This window comes from Calliphora vicina, chromosome 3, assembly GCF_958450345.1.
Source record: "Calliphora vicina chromosome 3, idCalVici1.1, whole genome shotgun sequence".
Classification (NCBI taxonomy): domain Eukaryota; kingdom Metazoa; phylum Arthropoda; class Insecta; order Diptera; family Calliphoridae; genus Calliphora; species Calliphora vicina.
In genome coordinates this window covers 81,461,698-81,477,357 of record NC_088782.1, presented here as the reverse complement: position 1 = coordinate 81,477,357, position 15,660 = coordinate 81,461,698, and the positions used below count along the sequence as shown (strand labels likewise).

Sequence of the window (15,660 nt, the reverse complement as noted above, 5' to 3'; positions counted from 1 at the left end):
TGTAGGCCGTTCATAGTGAGCCTCCTCTCATCATGAGAATTCATGTGCTCTTTTAAAACAAACAAAAGGAATTAACACTTTTTATTTTTTTAAACCAATTGTTTTTCTTTTTTTTTAACAAAATTGCTTTTGCAAATTTTTATATTTATCACTAGACACAAATATAATTTCAAAGCGTCCAATCGCTAATTTTTAAAATTTTTATTTGCACTAAAAAACAATAAAATATAAATAAAATCGCGAAGCGAATAAAATACACGTCAGTTTGTAGAGAAAACAAACATATAAATGTGATTTAAAATAATTATTATAATAGTTGTGTTAGCGTACCTGATAATACTGAAAGTTACGGGATTGCGTTCGTTTACTTATAAAAACTTGTAGATTTTGATATTTGTTACTGCACAATTTTTGTCCAGTAAAAAATATCAAGATCAAGAAACATATGATTGTATGTTTTCAAATGTAAACAAAATAAATGGAACTTATTATACACAAATATTGTAATTGTTTAAATGAATAAATAGGTGTGTTCGCGTACTTTCCAGTAAAAAATATCCAGTAACAAAAAAAGTACGCGAACAACAATCTGTCAAAATAGGCTATATTTTAATATAATTCAATTTAAAATGTTTGTTTTGTGTTATTTTATTTCTTTTCTTTGCAAAACTTGTAAATTGTATTAATTTAAAATCATTTCAATTTTACACGGCGTATCATTGCGAGCCAAGGTCTTGCATACTCGCTGCTGTTAGAGGGCTGAGAGAAGGCCTACTTATGATGGACTGCTGGTAGCCAACAAGCAATTTATTTTTGTAAATTTGTAAAGAGAGTTAATCAAAGAGATGCAGAGTATTTTATTTTTTGATGTAGAATATTTTCATTTACTCACTTGTTATTAGAAAGGGATTCATAGGGCTTCTTGAACACCTTCTAAGAGCAGGCAGTGTGAATGACTATTGGATCTTTTAGAATGAGTAAGTATGCCTTTTAGAAGGCCTACAAACTGAAGTCCTATCATTTTTTCTCTTCTACGAACTGTAACTTTTAACACTCTCTTACTCGCTAGTTACAAGTTTTAAAAGTAATCGAACGGAATCCCGTAACTTTCAGTGATAATCTGTACAAATTATTATCAAGTACGCGAACACAACTAATGTAAACTAATATTAAACAAACACTTAAAATATTATTTATAATTAAATTTCTATTACAATAAAAAATATACGCTATCGAAGTAGCAGGTAATATGTTAGTATAAAATATTTTCAGTAATAACAAAATAAATAGAAAAATCGAATGAAATTAACAAATTTTTATATATTTATGTACCATTTTTGTAGGCTGCAAATGGAGTATATGGATTACAGCCTGGTTTTGATGCTGTTTTGGGTAGAATTGAGACCAGCTCTAGAGCTTCGAATTCAAATAATATTCCATTTGAACAAAGTATTGAAATTCAAAAATTACGGCCCGGTTCCGGACATCTCGAAGTAATTAATAAAATGGATGGTCCGATAAAATCTATACAAATACGCGATGTTAAGTTGAATTCTGATGAAATAATTCTTGCTCCAGATCCACTGTGGAATCATGCATCTGTTTTTAACAAGGGAATGACAGAGAACAATAATTTGGCTATTTTGGATGAATTAATGGTAAGATTTTTAAATTTTATTTTACTTGTATTAATTACCGCATTTTACGTTCTCAGTGATCGTGATTTATAAATCACTGTTCTTTTAAACAGTGATCGTTTGTCTATGATAAGCAAAATAACAATTATGTTAAGAAGAATACATTATCTATTATTTTCTATTCTTATTTATTCATTAATATGTTCTTATGTTAACCAAAAACTAATATTTGCTGATTTAAAAAGTCTGTTAAAAAACATAGGAAAATAACAGAATTAAGCAAATGCAACAAAATTTTAAGAGTTTGTTGAAATACATAAAAGAACGACATTTGTTATGCATTAAACACATTGTCCCATAATCATAGTCAAACACTAAAGTCGGTTCTTTTTAAAAACAACTTTAAAATAAAAACAGGTTTTTTATTAATTTGCAACCATAGTCAAAATTAAAGTATGTTTTAAACTGAACCGACTTTAACTGGGTGCCAACGCAAATGTAGAAAATGTTTTCATACAATATACAACAAAAAACAGACAAGTGGCAACGCTGAACAGGTGACATACAAAATTAAAAAAAAAATAAAAAAAACATAAACAATAAAAGTAACCGGGACATCTAAAGAAAGAAAGTTGTTAGTTGTGGAAAAATGGAAAAGATAAGATTAATATCATAGTTACGATATTTTGGTACTAATTTGATAATTGATAACTGTTCAATAATAGCAAAATCTATACCAATATCTTGTAACTTAAACATTTTTACTTTGTGACGAACTTTTTTACTCGGCGAAGAACAGCTGATGCTGTTGTTAAAGGAGTTAAAAACAACTTCAGCTAGTTTTATATTTAGAGTCGAGTTCAGCGTCAGAAGTATACTTTAACTTGTCTATGATAGACCTAAAGTCCATTTTTCAAAAACGTTACCAGTGAATATTGAAAAATATTAAGGAACGACTTAAATGTACACTGGTGCATATTCCTATAAACGCACACTACTTTTTTTTAAAAAAATTGTAAAAATTAAACAAGAACATGTTTAGGGGGCTACAAATTTGTTTATTAAATTAGTTAAGACTTCACTTAAAATATTGTTTACAAAAAAAATTCATTTGTACTTTATTTATTTTTGTTTACTTAAATTTCGAGATTAATAGCCATTTTTAAGGGTATTTTCCTATAAACGCACTTTAATTCATTTTTGTCGGAACAAAACATATTTTCGACTTGCCAACTGCAGAAAACGCTGCCCAAACCATAACACTGCAACCGCCGAAATTACGTTTTGACATCCGAACATCGTTTGATCTCAAATCGTGCCAATAGCATGAGTATGAGTCAGGACCGTCTAAATTAATTTTTTTTTCGTCAGAGAAAATTACTTTTTTCCACTCATCTGTCCATTTCATATATTTTTTTTCGAATTTTAGACGATTTTCTTTATGGTGCTTTTTTAGCATTGGTTTAAATTTCGGCTTTTTCCATTTTATGTTTTCATCGTTTCGTAAAATGTGTGCAACGTGTTTGGAAGTCACTGGAAGATTCAATTTATTCTTTGTGTGTAATTCAATTTGTTGCAGGTTGCTTCTTGTTTTATTAGATTAAGTTGTCTTCTTGTTAGTTTTGTATTTCCCTTTGTATGTTTGCGAACTCCATAATTTTGACCTGTCTTCAAGAAATTTCGCACCACACATTCCGAACGATCGATGTTACGTCCAATTTCTCTATTGGAACATCCTTGGTCATGAAAAAATTTAATTTGAATCTTTTCTTGATCGGACAAAAAAGTTCCCTTGGGCATCTTTAAAAGTTATGAAATTTATTGATTCAAATAGAAAAAGTTGCAGTAAATTAAGTTGTTACTATTAAAATCGTACCTTTGATTGAAAAAAAAAACTAAAATTGATAATATTTTATTTATGGTAACTTTTTTAAAAACAAATTTCACGTCTGCGTTTATACGAATCTTCCACTTAAAATAGCACCAAGAACATTTGATCGCATAATTAAGGCAAACAACAATAATATGAAAAAAACTTGTTTACTTTCAAAAAGTACAGTTATGTTGTCTCTCATTAAAAAAGCTAAATTTAGCTTTTTGATGAGAACAACAAAGATATAACAAAAATACAGAAAAAAATTAAGTGCGCCTGTTACTGTTACTTGCAATATTCAGTAACTGTTGTTACCAGTGATTTTTCAATTACAGGTATGGAAATATCGCACATCTCTAGTAACCACCACTCATTACCAAATAATGTATGTGGTACCTAGTTGCTATTACCACAATTATATATAATTAAATGTATAAACTTAATATTTAAAGTCATATTTAATATATTAATAAGAATATAAAAAATTCTATAAAATAAATTCGCTAATTAATTGGAATATGTATTTACCTTTTTTTAAAAAAAAAGTAATTACACGAATTATTGCATTAATTATATTCTTTTGTAAAAAATTATTTTTATTTACTTGCACACTTTGGAATTTACAAAATTATTGAAATTGTTTTTTATTGACAATTTCAGCAAAAAAATGTAAATTAACTTCATATTTAAATTATATCGCACACCCAGTTCAAAAGTGACTCAACACAAAATTAATTTGTCGGGTTTATATGCTTAAACTATGCACCATACACTTGTTTATCTATATATCAGTGTATTTTGTTGTTGTTAACTGTTGCTAAAAAAACGTTGTATCTTTCATTATGTTAAAATTTTGAGTTGTGTCATATTTGAACTGGGTGTGCGATATGTAAGTATGAATAAAACTCCAAAACTTTCATAAAATATTATTATATTTTTTTAGATTAAACTTACGCTGTTGAAAGGATTGGGTATTTCTATAGTCACACGATCACCTTGCGAAGAATTAGCTTATGTGACTTTAGAAGACATCATATTTGATATAACGCTATTGCCTTTTACAAAGTCTATAGACTTAAAAGTCGGAGATTTACAAATAGATAATCAGCTGTTGGAAACGCAATGCCCTATAGTGTTATACACTTGGAAGACAAATACGGAAAATTCAAACCGGGAGGCATTAATTTTAAGAGCAAAATTATTACCAAGTCCAAATAAAAATGCTGTTATATTTGAATATTTCTCTTTTGACATTAACCCTTGTACTGTTGTACTGGAAGAAAGATTTATTCTTAAAACTGCGTTATTTTTGGGATATAAAAAACATTCTCATCGTCATGATAAATTAGCTGATAATCACATATACCGTATCTACGAAAATCCGTTTTCGAAAAATGCTAAAAGATTTTACTTTGAAAACTGTTCAATTGGATCAACCCAGGTAAGCAATTACATTTCTCCAATATTTACCAATATTTATCAGTGTAGCCAGGCAAATATTACCACATGTCCCCAATTTGAAAATCGAAGTTCCCAAATTCAATTTTAGAATTATATATTTTTTTATTATAATGTTAATCACGGTTGCCTGGTTATCGGGTTATGTGATTACTTAGTTATTGCAACAACAAAAAAATTCATTGAAAAATATAACCAACTTTGACCAACCCATACCTATAATTACAGCTTATGAGGTTATCTGCTTATTTCTAGTGTTGGAAAATAATAAAAATTTATTTGAATTTTATTTTTTATTTAAGCTTATTCTATTTTTTCGTGCTGAAGCGTTCAATAACGACGTGTCTAGATTAGGGATGCCAATCCCGAAATCGGGATTTCCCGAATCCCGGGATTTGTGAAAAACAATCCCGGGAAAATTACTAGATTTTTTAATATTTTAGGATGAAACCTAGAAAGCTAAATTTCAGCATACTTATAATACTAATATAAAACAAGTAAGAGTGTTATATTCATCTTTTATACCCACCATCAATATGTAGTTTTGGTCTTATATGGGGACTTGAATCAGTATTTATGAATGAATGAAATTTATGTTAATATCATTATATATAAATTATTTATTGACAATAAAATAATGGACACTAATTTTTCATCAATACATTGAACTGGTCAGTGTATACTAGAGTATTTAATCGGTTAACCGAATAATTCTGTCGGTTAACTCTTCCAATAATTCAAAATTGCCGATTTTCAAATAACAAATAAACCAATTAATTTGTGTCGATTAACCGAAATTTATTTTTTTGCACTTTAACATATTTTTTTGTATTTATTTTTCCATTTTAATTCAAATACAAATCAGTGAAACAAGCCGAGCAAAAATTTTCGGTGGCGGCGGCGCCTAAATAAAACGGCGGCGGCTAAAATTTCGGCTTGAATTTTTTGTTTATGTTCGAAGATAAAAAAATTTTGTCCTAATAACAAAATTTAATATTTTTTATTAAATTTTTAATTTTGTTTTTAAATTAAGTTTCATAATTTTCCTATATTGTTTTTGTCGGTCAAAATTTAGGCATATACCTACGAGGGTGGATGGAAAAGTCCGTGACTTTATAAATTAAATACAGAAACACGGCTATATCCGTAGAATAGTGCTGAAGAGGGAGCATTTCGTAGCCTAAAGGTAGAGTCACACATGGCAAATATTTGCTCAAAAAAGCGTAACCAATTTTTTTAGCACAAATTTTTTGACGTGTTTACTCTTACAAGTGTTTTGTAAGATCAAACAGCATCAAATAAAACAAGTAAGAAAGTATGGTCGGTCAAGCCCGACCATATAATACCCTACACTAAGTAAATGGGCAAAAAAAATTTTCTTTTAAAATTTCAATAATTTATATTTTTGAGTGATTCTCAGAAGTGGGCCTTATATGGGGGCTATGACCAATTATGGACCGATCACCATGAAATTAGGTCGTGTGATTTATGTCTATATGAAAGTTTACTATGTTGAATTTTGTGAGTATACCAACATTTTTAAGCAATTTATGCACGTTAAAGTGATTCTCGGAAGCGGGTCTATATGGGAGCTATGACTAATTATGGACCGATCGTAACAATATTTGGTAACATGAATTTTTTATATATAAAACTTATTTGGAGCGCAATTTGTGGAGATACATTTATAAATTAAACATTTATGACCGATAAAGTCCAATTTCGGAAGGACATTTATATGAGGGCTAGGTGAAATGATGGACCGATTTCAGCCAGTTTCAATAGGCTTGGTCCTTGGGCCGAAAAAATAATATGTACCAAATTTGATCGAAATGTCTTCAAAATTGCGACCTGTGCTCTGCGCACAAGGTTTACATGGACAGCCAGTCAGTCAACCAGACGGACGGACATCGTTTAATCGACTCAGAAAGTGATTCTAAGTCGATCGGAATACTTTAGACTAATATTTTTGGGCGTTACAAACATCTGCACAAACGCATAATACCCTCCCCACTATGGTGGTGTAGGGTATAATAAAACTAAATTTTTTGTTTTGAATCATCCTAAGTAAAATAAGTTTTCCAAATAAATAAAAGAATTCAAATGTATTTTATTTAGTGGTTACGTCTTTTTCGTCAAATATTTGTTATGTCATGGATTTTTGCATTGGAAACTGCACATGTGTGTAGTACACACATTTCATGCATATTATCTATATATATAAAAGAGTAACGTTACTGACTGATTCATCATCGCACAGCCCAAACGGCTGAAGCTAGAATCACGAAATTTTAACTATGGGTTCCTCCCTACCCAAAACGATCCGATAAGAAGGGATTTTTGGAAATTCGAAAGTTTAGGGGGTAAAAAAGGGTAAATTCGGTAACCTTATATCTTCAAATCTAATAAAGATACAAAAAAACTTAAAATTGCATGTTACTCCATTTAAAAAATAAGCGTACTTTTTCGAAATTGGTAACATTTAGGGGAGAAAACGGGTAAAAACTGTATTTTGGTACTTTTTTTTGCACCCTATGTATCTTTTAAACCAATAAACATAGAAACAAATTTTAAATCGTATTCTTTAATTATCAAAAAATAAAAAATATAAGTTTGGTACTTTTTGGAAATTCGAACCCTTAAGGGATAAAAATGGTGTTTTTTGGTACTTTTTCATAAAATATGTTTTTCTATAATCTGACGTAGACATACGAATATTTTATTATGATCTCCCACCACAATACAGAAATTTATTTGAATAAAATTTTACCAAAGCAATGGGGATAAAAAAGGTACCAAAAAGGGGATAAAATCGGGAAAATACATTTTATTTGAAATTATTAAGCCAATTTTGATAATTTTTTTAACATTGGTTCCTGGATTCATACAATAATTAACTAACAGGGTGTTATTTGGAACTCGAGTACCAAGGTGTATATTGGGCCAAATCCGGGTAAACAGTTTGGTACTTTTTTTAAAACATTTTTCTATATTATAATGGTACTTTTGAATTTTCTATAATAATGGACCTAGAAATATGTAATTAAGCGTATATGGTCCTATGTGAGTGAAAATTCAAGCGGATACTTCATGGTACTTTTTCTATATTATAATGGTACTTTTTTTAATTTTCTATAACAATGGACTTAGAAACATGAAATTAAGCACACACGGTCCTAAGTCAGTGAGAATTCCAGGGGAGATTTTTGGTACTTTTTCTTTAATCGAATTGTACTTTTTGTAATTTCTTCACCAATGAACCTAGCAACATGAAATAAAGCTTGCATGGGCCAGAATGGGTGGGCATATACAAGTGACTGTTTTTTGGTACTTTTTCTATATTATAATGGTACTTTTGAATTTTCTATAATAATGGACCTAGAAATATGTAATTAAGCGTATATGGTCCTATGTGAGTGAAAATTCTAGCGGATACTTCATGGTACTTTTTCTTTATTATAATGGTACTTTTTTTAATTTTGTATAACAACGGACTTAGAAACATGAAATTAAGCATACACGGTCCTAAGTCAGTGAGAATTCTAGGGGAGACTTTTTGGTACTTTTTCTTTATTCTAATGGTACTTTTTGAATTTTCTATAACAATGAACTTAGAAACATGATATTAAGCATATATGGTCCTAAGTGAGTGAAAATTCTAGGATAGACTTTTTGGTACTTTTTCTTTATTCGAATGGTACTTTTTGTAATTTCTAAAACCATGAAATTAAGCTTATATGGGAGTGAGTGGGAAACCACAAGTGGGGCCTTTTTGGTAATTTTTAATATTCTAATGGTACTTTTTGAGTTTTCTGTAATAATGGACATAGAAATATGAAATTAGGCGTCTATGGTCCAAAGTGAGTGAAAATTCAAGGCCATACTTCTTGGTACTTTTTCTTTGTTCTCATATGTACTTTTGTGAATTTACTATAATAATGGACCTAGAGCTTCCAAAAAACCGAAGAATTTCAAAACCGCTGTTTCGTTTTTTTTTTGGGTTTTGTGATAATTTTTAAATATTAATTGTTATAGAAACAAAATTAGTTGATAATATAGGAAAGGCTATACAAATTTGAAATTCAAACTTGATGGGTTATGGTTTAGTGAATGCGAATTTTTTTTTTTATTTATTATTTATTAATAGATATATTCATATATAATGCTATTTTACAAATTAATTCCTTTTTCTGATATATAATAACAATATAATATCTATATTTGGCAGAACATAATTGTTGTATGCCAGATTGGCAGTTAACTATTTTTGTATTGATGAAAATAAAATTAATTCATTTATGATTATTTTAACATAAGTATACATATTGATAGATTAAGAATTAAATTCATTCAATATGAGTTTTCTATAATTCAAGCAGAAATCTAAATATTTATACAGATTGAGAAAATTAAAGCCATTTAAAATGTTAAGAACTTCGTTTAAACTTAGTTGAGCCTGACCAAAATATTTGAATCTAAGGTTGTTGTAAATAGGACAGACTCCTATAACATGGTAAGTGTTTTCTGTTGTATCCAAGTTGCATATTGAACATATAGCAGTTGAATTGTTTCTAAAAGACCGGGCATTCAAATCAAGTAATCCTCCTCTCGCCTTCACTATTATACTGGTAATACGTGATGAGTAATTAGCGATGAGGAATGGGATGTCGATGTAATTTAATTCGGTAAAGATCATGATGTTGTGAGGTTGTTGCCTTTAACATATTGTTTTGCTGTTCTTTTGTTATTAATAAGCTCAGTATGGATTTCCAGTTAAAACAGAGTGGCATGTTTGAATTAGTGGGTATAAACTGTAATTGTTGTATTAATATTGACCATTCGTTTGCCCAAAATACATTTTTAGCTATAATTTCCTTTGCTAAAATATGCGGTAGACGTGTATGTTTCATATTAAGAACTTTGATTATATTTCAAAAGTGCAATTTAAGAGTGGAAATATACATAGAATTATAACCAGTTTCAAGATATAACATATAATTTGGTGTGGATTTTGGGAGATAAAGCATTTTTTTAATAAAAAATCTAAACAATTTTTCTGCTTCATCATATTTCTTATATCCCCACACTTGAGCGCCGTAAAACATTATAGATCTAGCAGCAGCCTCGAAAATTCGTAGCTTATTATTTTTAGAGATCTTCGGGTTATTTATACATTTTGACCATGGCGTGTTCAATGCGAGTTTTGAAGCGGCTAATTTATTAGCCAAGTGTGTCTTGAAAGATAAGTTATAAGTAATTTCAATTCCAAGGTATTTGTAGCTGTTAACAATTTCGTTGTTGTCATTACCATAATTCCAGTTAAGATTAGAGGATATTCTTGGCAATTACGAAAAACGACAATTTTTGATTTATTTAAATTTACTTTTAAACACCACGTTTTGCAGTATTCATACAAAACATTAATCATTTCCTGCAACCCAGATTGAGAATCCGACATAATAGCAATATCATCCGCATATAGTAATATTTTAACATTTACGCCAGCAACGTTTACGCCATTAGGAAGTATTTCAGCGAGATCATTAATATACAACGTAAATAGTAACGGGCTTAATATACATCCTTGTTTGACTCCAAGTTCTACATTGAAAGGTTTAGACATGGTGTTACCATCCCATATACAGCATTCAGTGTCAGAATACGCATTCTGTAATATTCTTATAATTTTGGATGATATCCCTAAGCAGGATAGTTTGTAAAACAGTTTGTTAGTTTGTTTAAATTTATGATATTGACAAGATTGAAAATATTGTCTACAGTAGAGTATTGCTTTCTAAAATCTGCTTGATATTCATTAAGTATATTGTTGTCATCTAGCCAGTACGTTATTCTATTTAGTAGAAGTGTGTTGAAAATTTTGCATAATGTGTCGATCAACGATAAACCTCGATAATTGCCAGGTTGATTTGGGTCGCCTTTCTTGAAAAGTGGTAACAAAATAGATTTACGAAAACTTGATGGTATTTTTTCTCGAAGAAATATTATATTAAATACTGATAATATTTCATGTATAAAACAATTAGGTGCATATTTATAAAATTCATACCTTATACCATCTTGACCTGGAGCTTTCTTTAGTTTTAGGGTTTTTATCACGGAAGCTATTTCACCAAATTCTATAGGGGAATCCAGAACGGGATCTGTTATATAAGGCATGGACCAGCTTATCTGTCGATTATTTTCTGTGTTGCTTAACATTGCACTGAAATGTGGAAGAAAATCGTGAACAGTTAAACCACCCTTCATTACGTGTTTAGCCGTACGTAGGGAATTCGATATTTTCCACCAATCTTTACTGCATTTTACGGTGTTGAGCTTTAGTATATGTCTATCGTAATATTCAATTTTTTTAAGTTTACATAACTTTGTGTAATTTGCTCTAGCAATTTGTTGGCATCGGAGTGTATTCTTCTGTATTTCCTAAGGTTTTTTATCATTGTCTTACGGTAACGAGCGCACTTGCAGTCAAACCATTTGTTTATAGGTTCAAAGAATTTTCTATCATTGTTCTTTGGTGCTGCTGTTTTCACTTTCTCCGCAATTGACGAAACTAGTACATCCACTGTCTTAGTTGTACGTAAGTCAATATGTTCAGTGAGTGTGCTAATGGATTCAACATAGTTGTTAATAAATTTGTTATTCCAGCTAAGCCTTTCTAAAGAATCACTTTCATGATGTACATTATCCGAAATACATATTTTAATTTTTAGGCATAATGGCATATGGTCGGAATAGGGTTTGGCCGCTATGTTAAAATCATCTATAAACTGTAGAAAACTGTACGAAGAAATGCAATAATCAATGACCGAGTTACCCATAACGCCACAGAAACTGTATTCACCTTGTATATCTCTACCCGTCCTTCCATTTAAAATAATGCCCCCATGTTGATCAATTAACTCCATGAGTGTTTTACCCTTGGTATTAATAACTTTGAATGCGAATTCAAAAGTGATAATCAATGGTACTATTTGTTTATTGCAATGGTACTTTTTGAATATTTTATAATACTAAACCTAAAAATTAAAAATTAGGCACACATGATTCTGAATGAATTTGAATATAAATATGAAATTAGACATTTATAATTAGATTCACAAAGGGAGACTTAATAGTACTATTTCATTATTCTAATAGGGGTGGTGAAGCGCACCGGGTCAGCTAGTTTCTAATAAAACGAATTCCCTGCAGCTTCATACATTTTTTTCCAAAAATTTTGAGGAGTGGTCGAAACTAAGAAAAAACTACAGTTTTATCAAAATCGACCACGCCCAGCCCACAGCCCATACAATCCAAATAGATTTTTTCGCATAAAATTTTTCATATCCAAGTAAAAGTCTAGAGATTTGGTGCATATATTTTCTGAAACAAACGAAGAACTCATTCCGAGTTTCAATAAAATCGGCCATGCCCACCGCATACCGCCCATGCAATCCAAATCGATTTTGTGTTTGCATAAAACTTATTCTATCCAAACAAAAGTTTTAAAATTTGGTACATACTTTTTCCCATGAAACCCATTCATAGATAAGAATTTTTTGGATATTTCGTGTGTTATTTAAAAAAACTGGACTTCACGACACAGAATTAATAAATAAATATTCATTACAAAACAAACATATACTTAATACTAGTATCACAGAACTTCAACTCATTTCAGTTGAGAAATAATTATTAAAATTTAAAACTTATAATCGATTTTTGATATTCATATTTCAGGTACGACTCAGCGTTTTAACAGCACCGAAATTGAATGCTGAACTCTTTGAAATAAAAAAATCCTTGGGACTAACTCTAATTAAGTTCGAAGATGCTGTCATCGAATTTGATAAATTCTCTGATAGACATCATTTTGAAACATTAGAAGTCTATGTGAAAGCACTTAAAGCTCATTATATGAATCAGTTAAAATGGCATGCTGCATCAATTCTAGGTAGCGTTGATTTTTTGGGAAATCCATTGGGATTTGCAAATGATTTATCTGAAGGAGTGTCTGGCCTCATTTTTGAGGGTTCAGTTAAAAGTTTAGTTAAAAATGTTACACACGGCATATCCAACTCTACTGCTAAGTTGACCGAAACATTATCTGATAGCCTTGGAAGAGTCGTTTTAGATGAACACGATAATGAAACAAGACAAAAAATATTAGAAGTTGCGTATCCCACTTCTGGAGGCCATTTAGCAGCTGGACTAAAGGGTTTTGGATTTGGATTACTTGGTGGAGTCACAAGCATTGTTCGTCACACTTACGTTGGAGCACAGTCTGATGGTCTTCCTGGATTTTTAAGTGGTCTCGGCAAAGGTATTGTAGGTACGGTCACAAAACCTTTGATAGGTGTTCTTGATTTAGCATCAGAAGCTGCTAGCGCTGTTAGAGAAACAAGTAGAGGCTCTCATCACTATCTGCCAGATCGTAAACGTTTGCCTCGCTGTGTAACTGGGGCGCCGGGTGGACTTTTGCCATTCTATTCCTATCGGCAAAGTAAAGGTCAGCAATACCTTTATATAATAAATCGCCGAAATTTTTCAGAAAAGCTGATATTTTATGAGCCAAATCTTTGTAATGATAAAGAAGCACAACTAAGACTTTTAGTATCGACAGAATATGTACGAATTTTTTCAAGGTGCGAAGAAGATCCTGCAATTATGTTTGAATGCCATTTAAGCGAAGTTTTATCATGTCATCCACTTACAACTAATACGACTACATCAAGTAAAGTTCTGGCAAACTACTATATAGAGATATCAACAAATGTACCAAAAGTCACACGACCAAGAGTCAGATGTCAAAGTGAAGATATTGCTGAAAGAGCTTCAAGATGTGTAAGTATTTTTTCATTTTGATTTTATTTATTTATTGCATTTATAATAAAACTTTGTTATGTTTTATAATGTTTCACAAAATACGTTTTTAACAAGTTTTTTTTAAAACTTTTTCGGCCTCAAAATACCTTACTCACCACCTTATGGGCAATATTATTTAGATAATAAGTAAAAATGCTTTAATTCAATTTTTAACTATATCGACTTGGGTAAAAATGGGCGATCCACGCCCAGTTTTTTGTAGGGATTTTCGAATAAATTAATTTACAGATCTAAATTTACTAAAACATACCCTTTATAAATCCTCAAGGCATGGGTCTTTTTTGTCCTTCTTTTAAAAAAGAGCAAAAACACCATTAAAACAGGGATTTAAGGGTTAAAATGTTCCGCAAAAATATTATCCGTGAAATTTTACTATAAGTCCCTGAATACACCAAAACGGAAAATTCAACCAGAAAGTCAGAAATAAGACATAACAAAAGAGAGCCTAGGGTTAATTTCGCATTTATTAAGAATTTTATTTTAAAGTACCCCAAAAATTTAGCATGAGAAAAAAAATAGTTCAAATTTAACTAAAAATCACTAATATCTCTATTATTTTACCTTCGACAGAAAATTTGGATAGGAAGTATTCATTAATTACATTTACAATAATTACACCCGCCTTGTGGCTGGCAATGTAGATACATATGTATATTTCTTCATTTTGCTTACGCTCTAATTTTATAGCGAAAAGCAAACAGAAAGAATAAAAATGTAAGGAATTGTAAAATTTTTAACATGAATTGTTTTAGTTTAATTATTTTGATATTTTTTTAAATATCATAAAAATAAAGACATTGCTTGTGGTTTTATTCAACGCACTAATATCATTTTGCTTACGCTCTAATTTTATAGCGAAAAGCAAACAGAAAGAATAAAAATGTAAGGAATTGTAAAATTTTTAACATGAATTGTTTAGTTTAATTATTTTGATATTTTTTTAAATATCATAAAAATAAAGACATTGCTTGTGGTTTTATTCAACGCACTAATATTAAATGGTTCCGGACAGCCCTATGGACAGATTAAAAAACCGGTGTAAAAAAAACTCTCAAAGAGAAATTCCACTAACTTAAACAGAAGATGTTAGCGTTCTGTTAAACTTAAATACGAATGTTCACGGAATAGCTAATATAAACAATTTCGTTTTAATATTTCACATATATTTGACTAAAAACACCAATAAAACCCTTCATTTTACTTTTCAAATTATAAACTTGTCTTGAAAAGTCTTTTTTCACCATCAGCTGACACAAAATCAACTCGTAATTAATTAAAACACAAATTTATATCGCAGCACTATAGGTTAAATGACTACTTTTTCTGTGCTAAATTAATAACGACTACAAAATCATGGTATTCAAACCAAAACCTTAAAGAATTTCGAAAGTAATAATAATTATATTAAAAAAATGGAATTTAACCCACTAACGACCAAAAATTAACCCATTTACAATCATTAATGCAAACTTAATACATTAATTTATTTTAATTATACTAAAACTTTTAGTGATTGCTTAAATCTAATTGATTTTGTAAATTTAAATCAAAAAGGTCCTCTTCGCTTTCATTAATTTCATCGTCTTGGTGGCTATTAACTCGGAGCTTAAAAATATGTCTTCTCCGCTTCCATTACAGCGTCTTTTTTCATCTCAAAAATTTTTAAGCAATATGAAGTAAAATAGATTGCAAAGAAACTTTGGCAAACTTTTGCTTTTAAAATTTCAATAATTTATATTCGTGAGTGATTTTCGGAAGTGGGTTATATGGGTGCTATGACCAATTATGGACCGATCGTCATGAAAT

At 30.1% G+C, this 15,660-nt stretch overlaps 1 protein-coding gene across 2 annotated transcripts in view; it reads left to right on the top strand.

Moving 5' to 3' along the window:
* Window positions 1-15,660, top strand: part of Vps13D (vacuolar protein sorting 13D) — an 862,750-nt gene that overhangs the window by 594,773 nt on the left and 252,317 nt on the right. For both annotated transcript variants that reach the window (XM_065502881.1, XM_065502880.1), the window contains exons 16-18: window positions 1,344-1,658; window positions 4,454-4,951; window positions 12,709-13,812. In XM_065502881.1, the coding sequence (XP_065358953.1) occupies window positions 1,344-1,658; window positions 4,454-4,951; window positions 12,709-13,812 (1,917 nt within the window). The remainder of the gene's footprint in view (window positions 1-1,343; window positions 1,659-4,453; window positions 4,952-12,708; window positions 13,813-15,660) is intronic.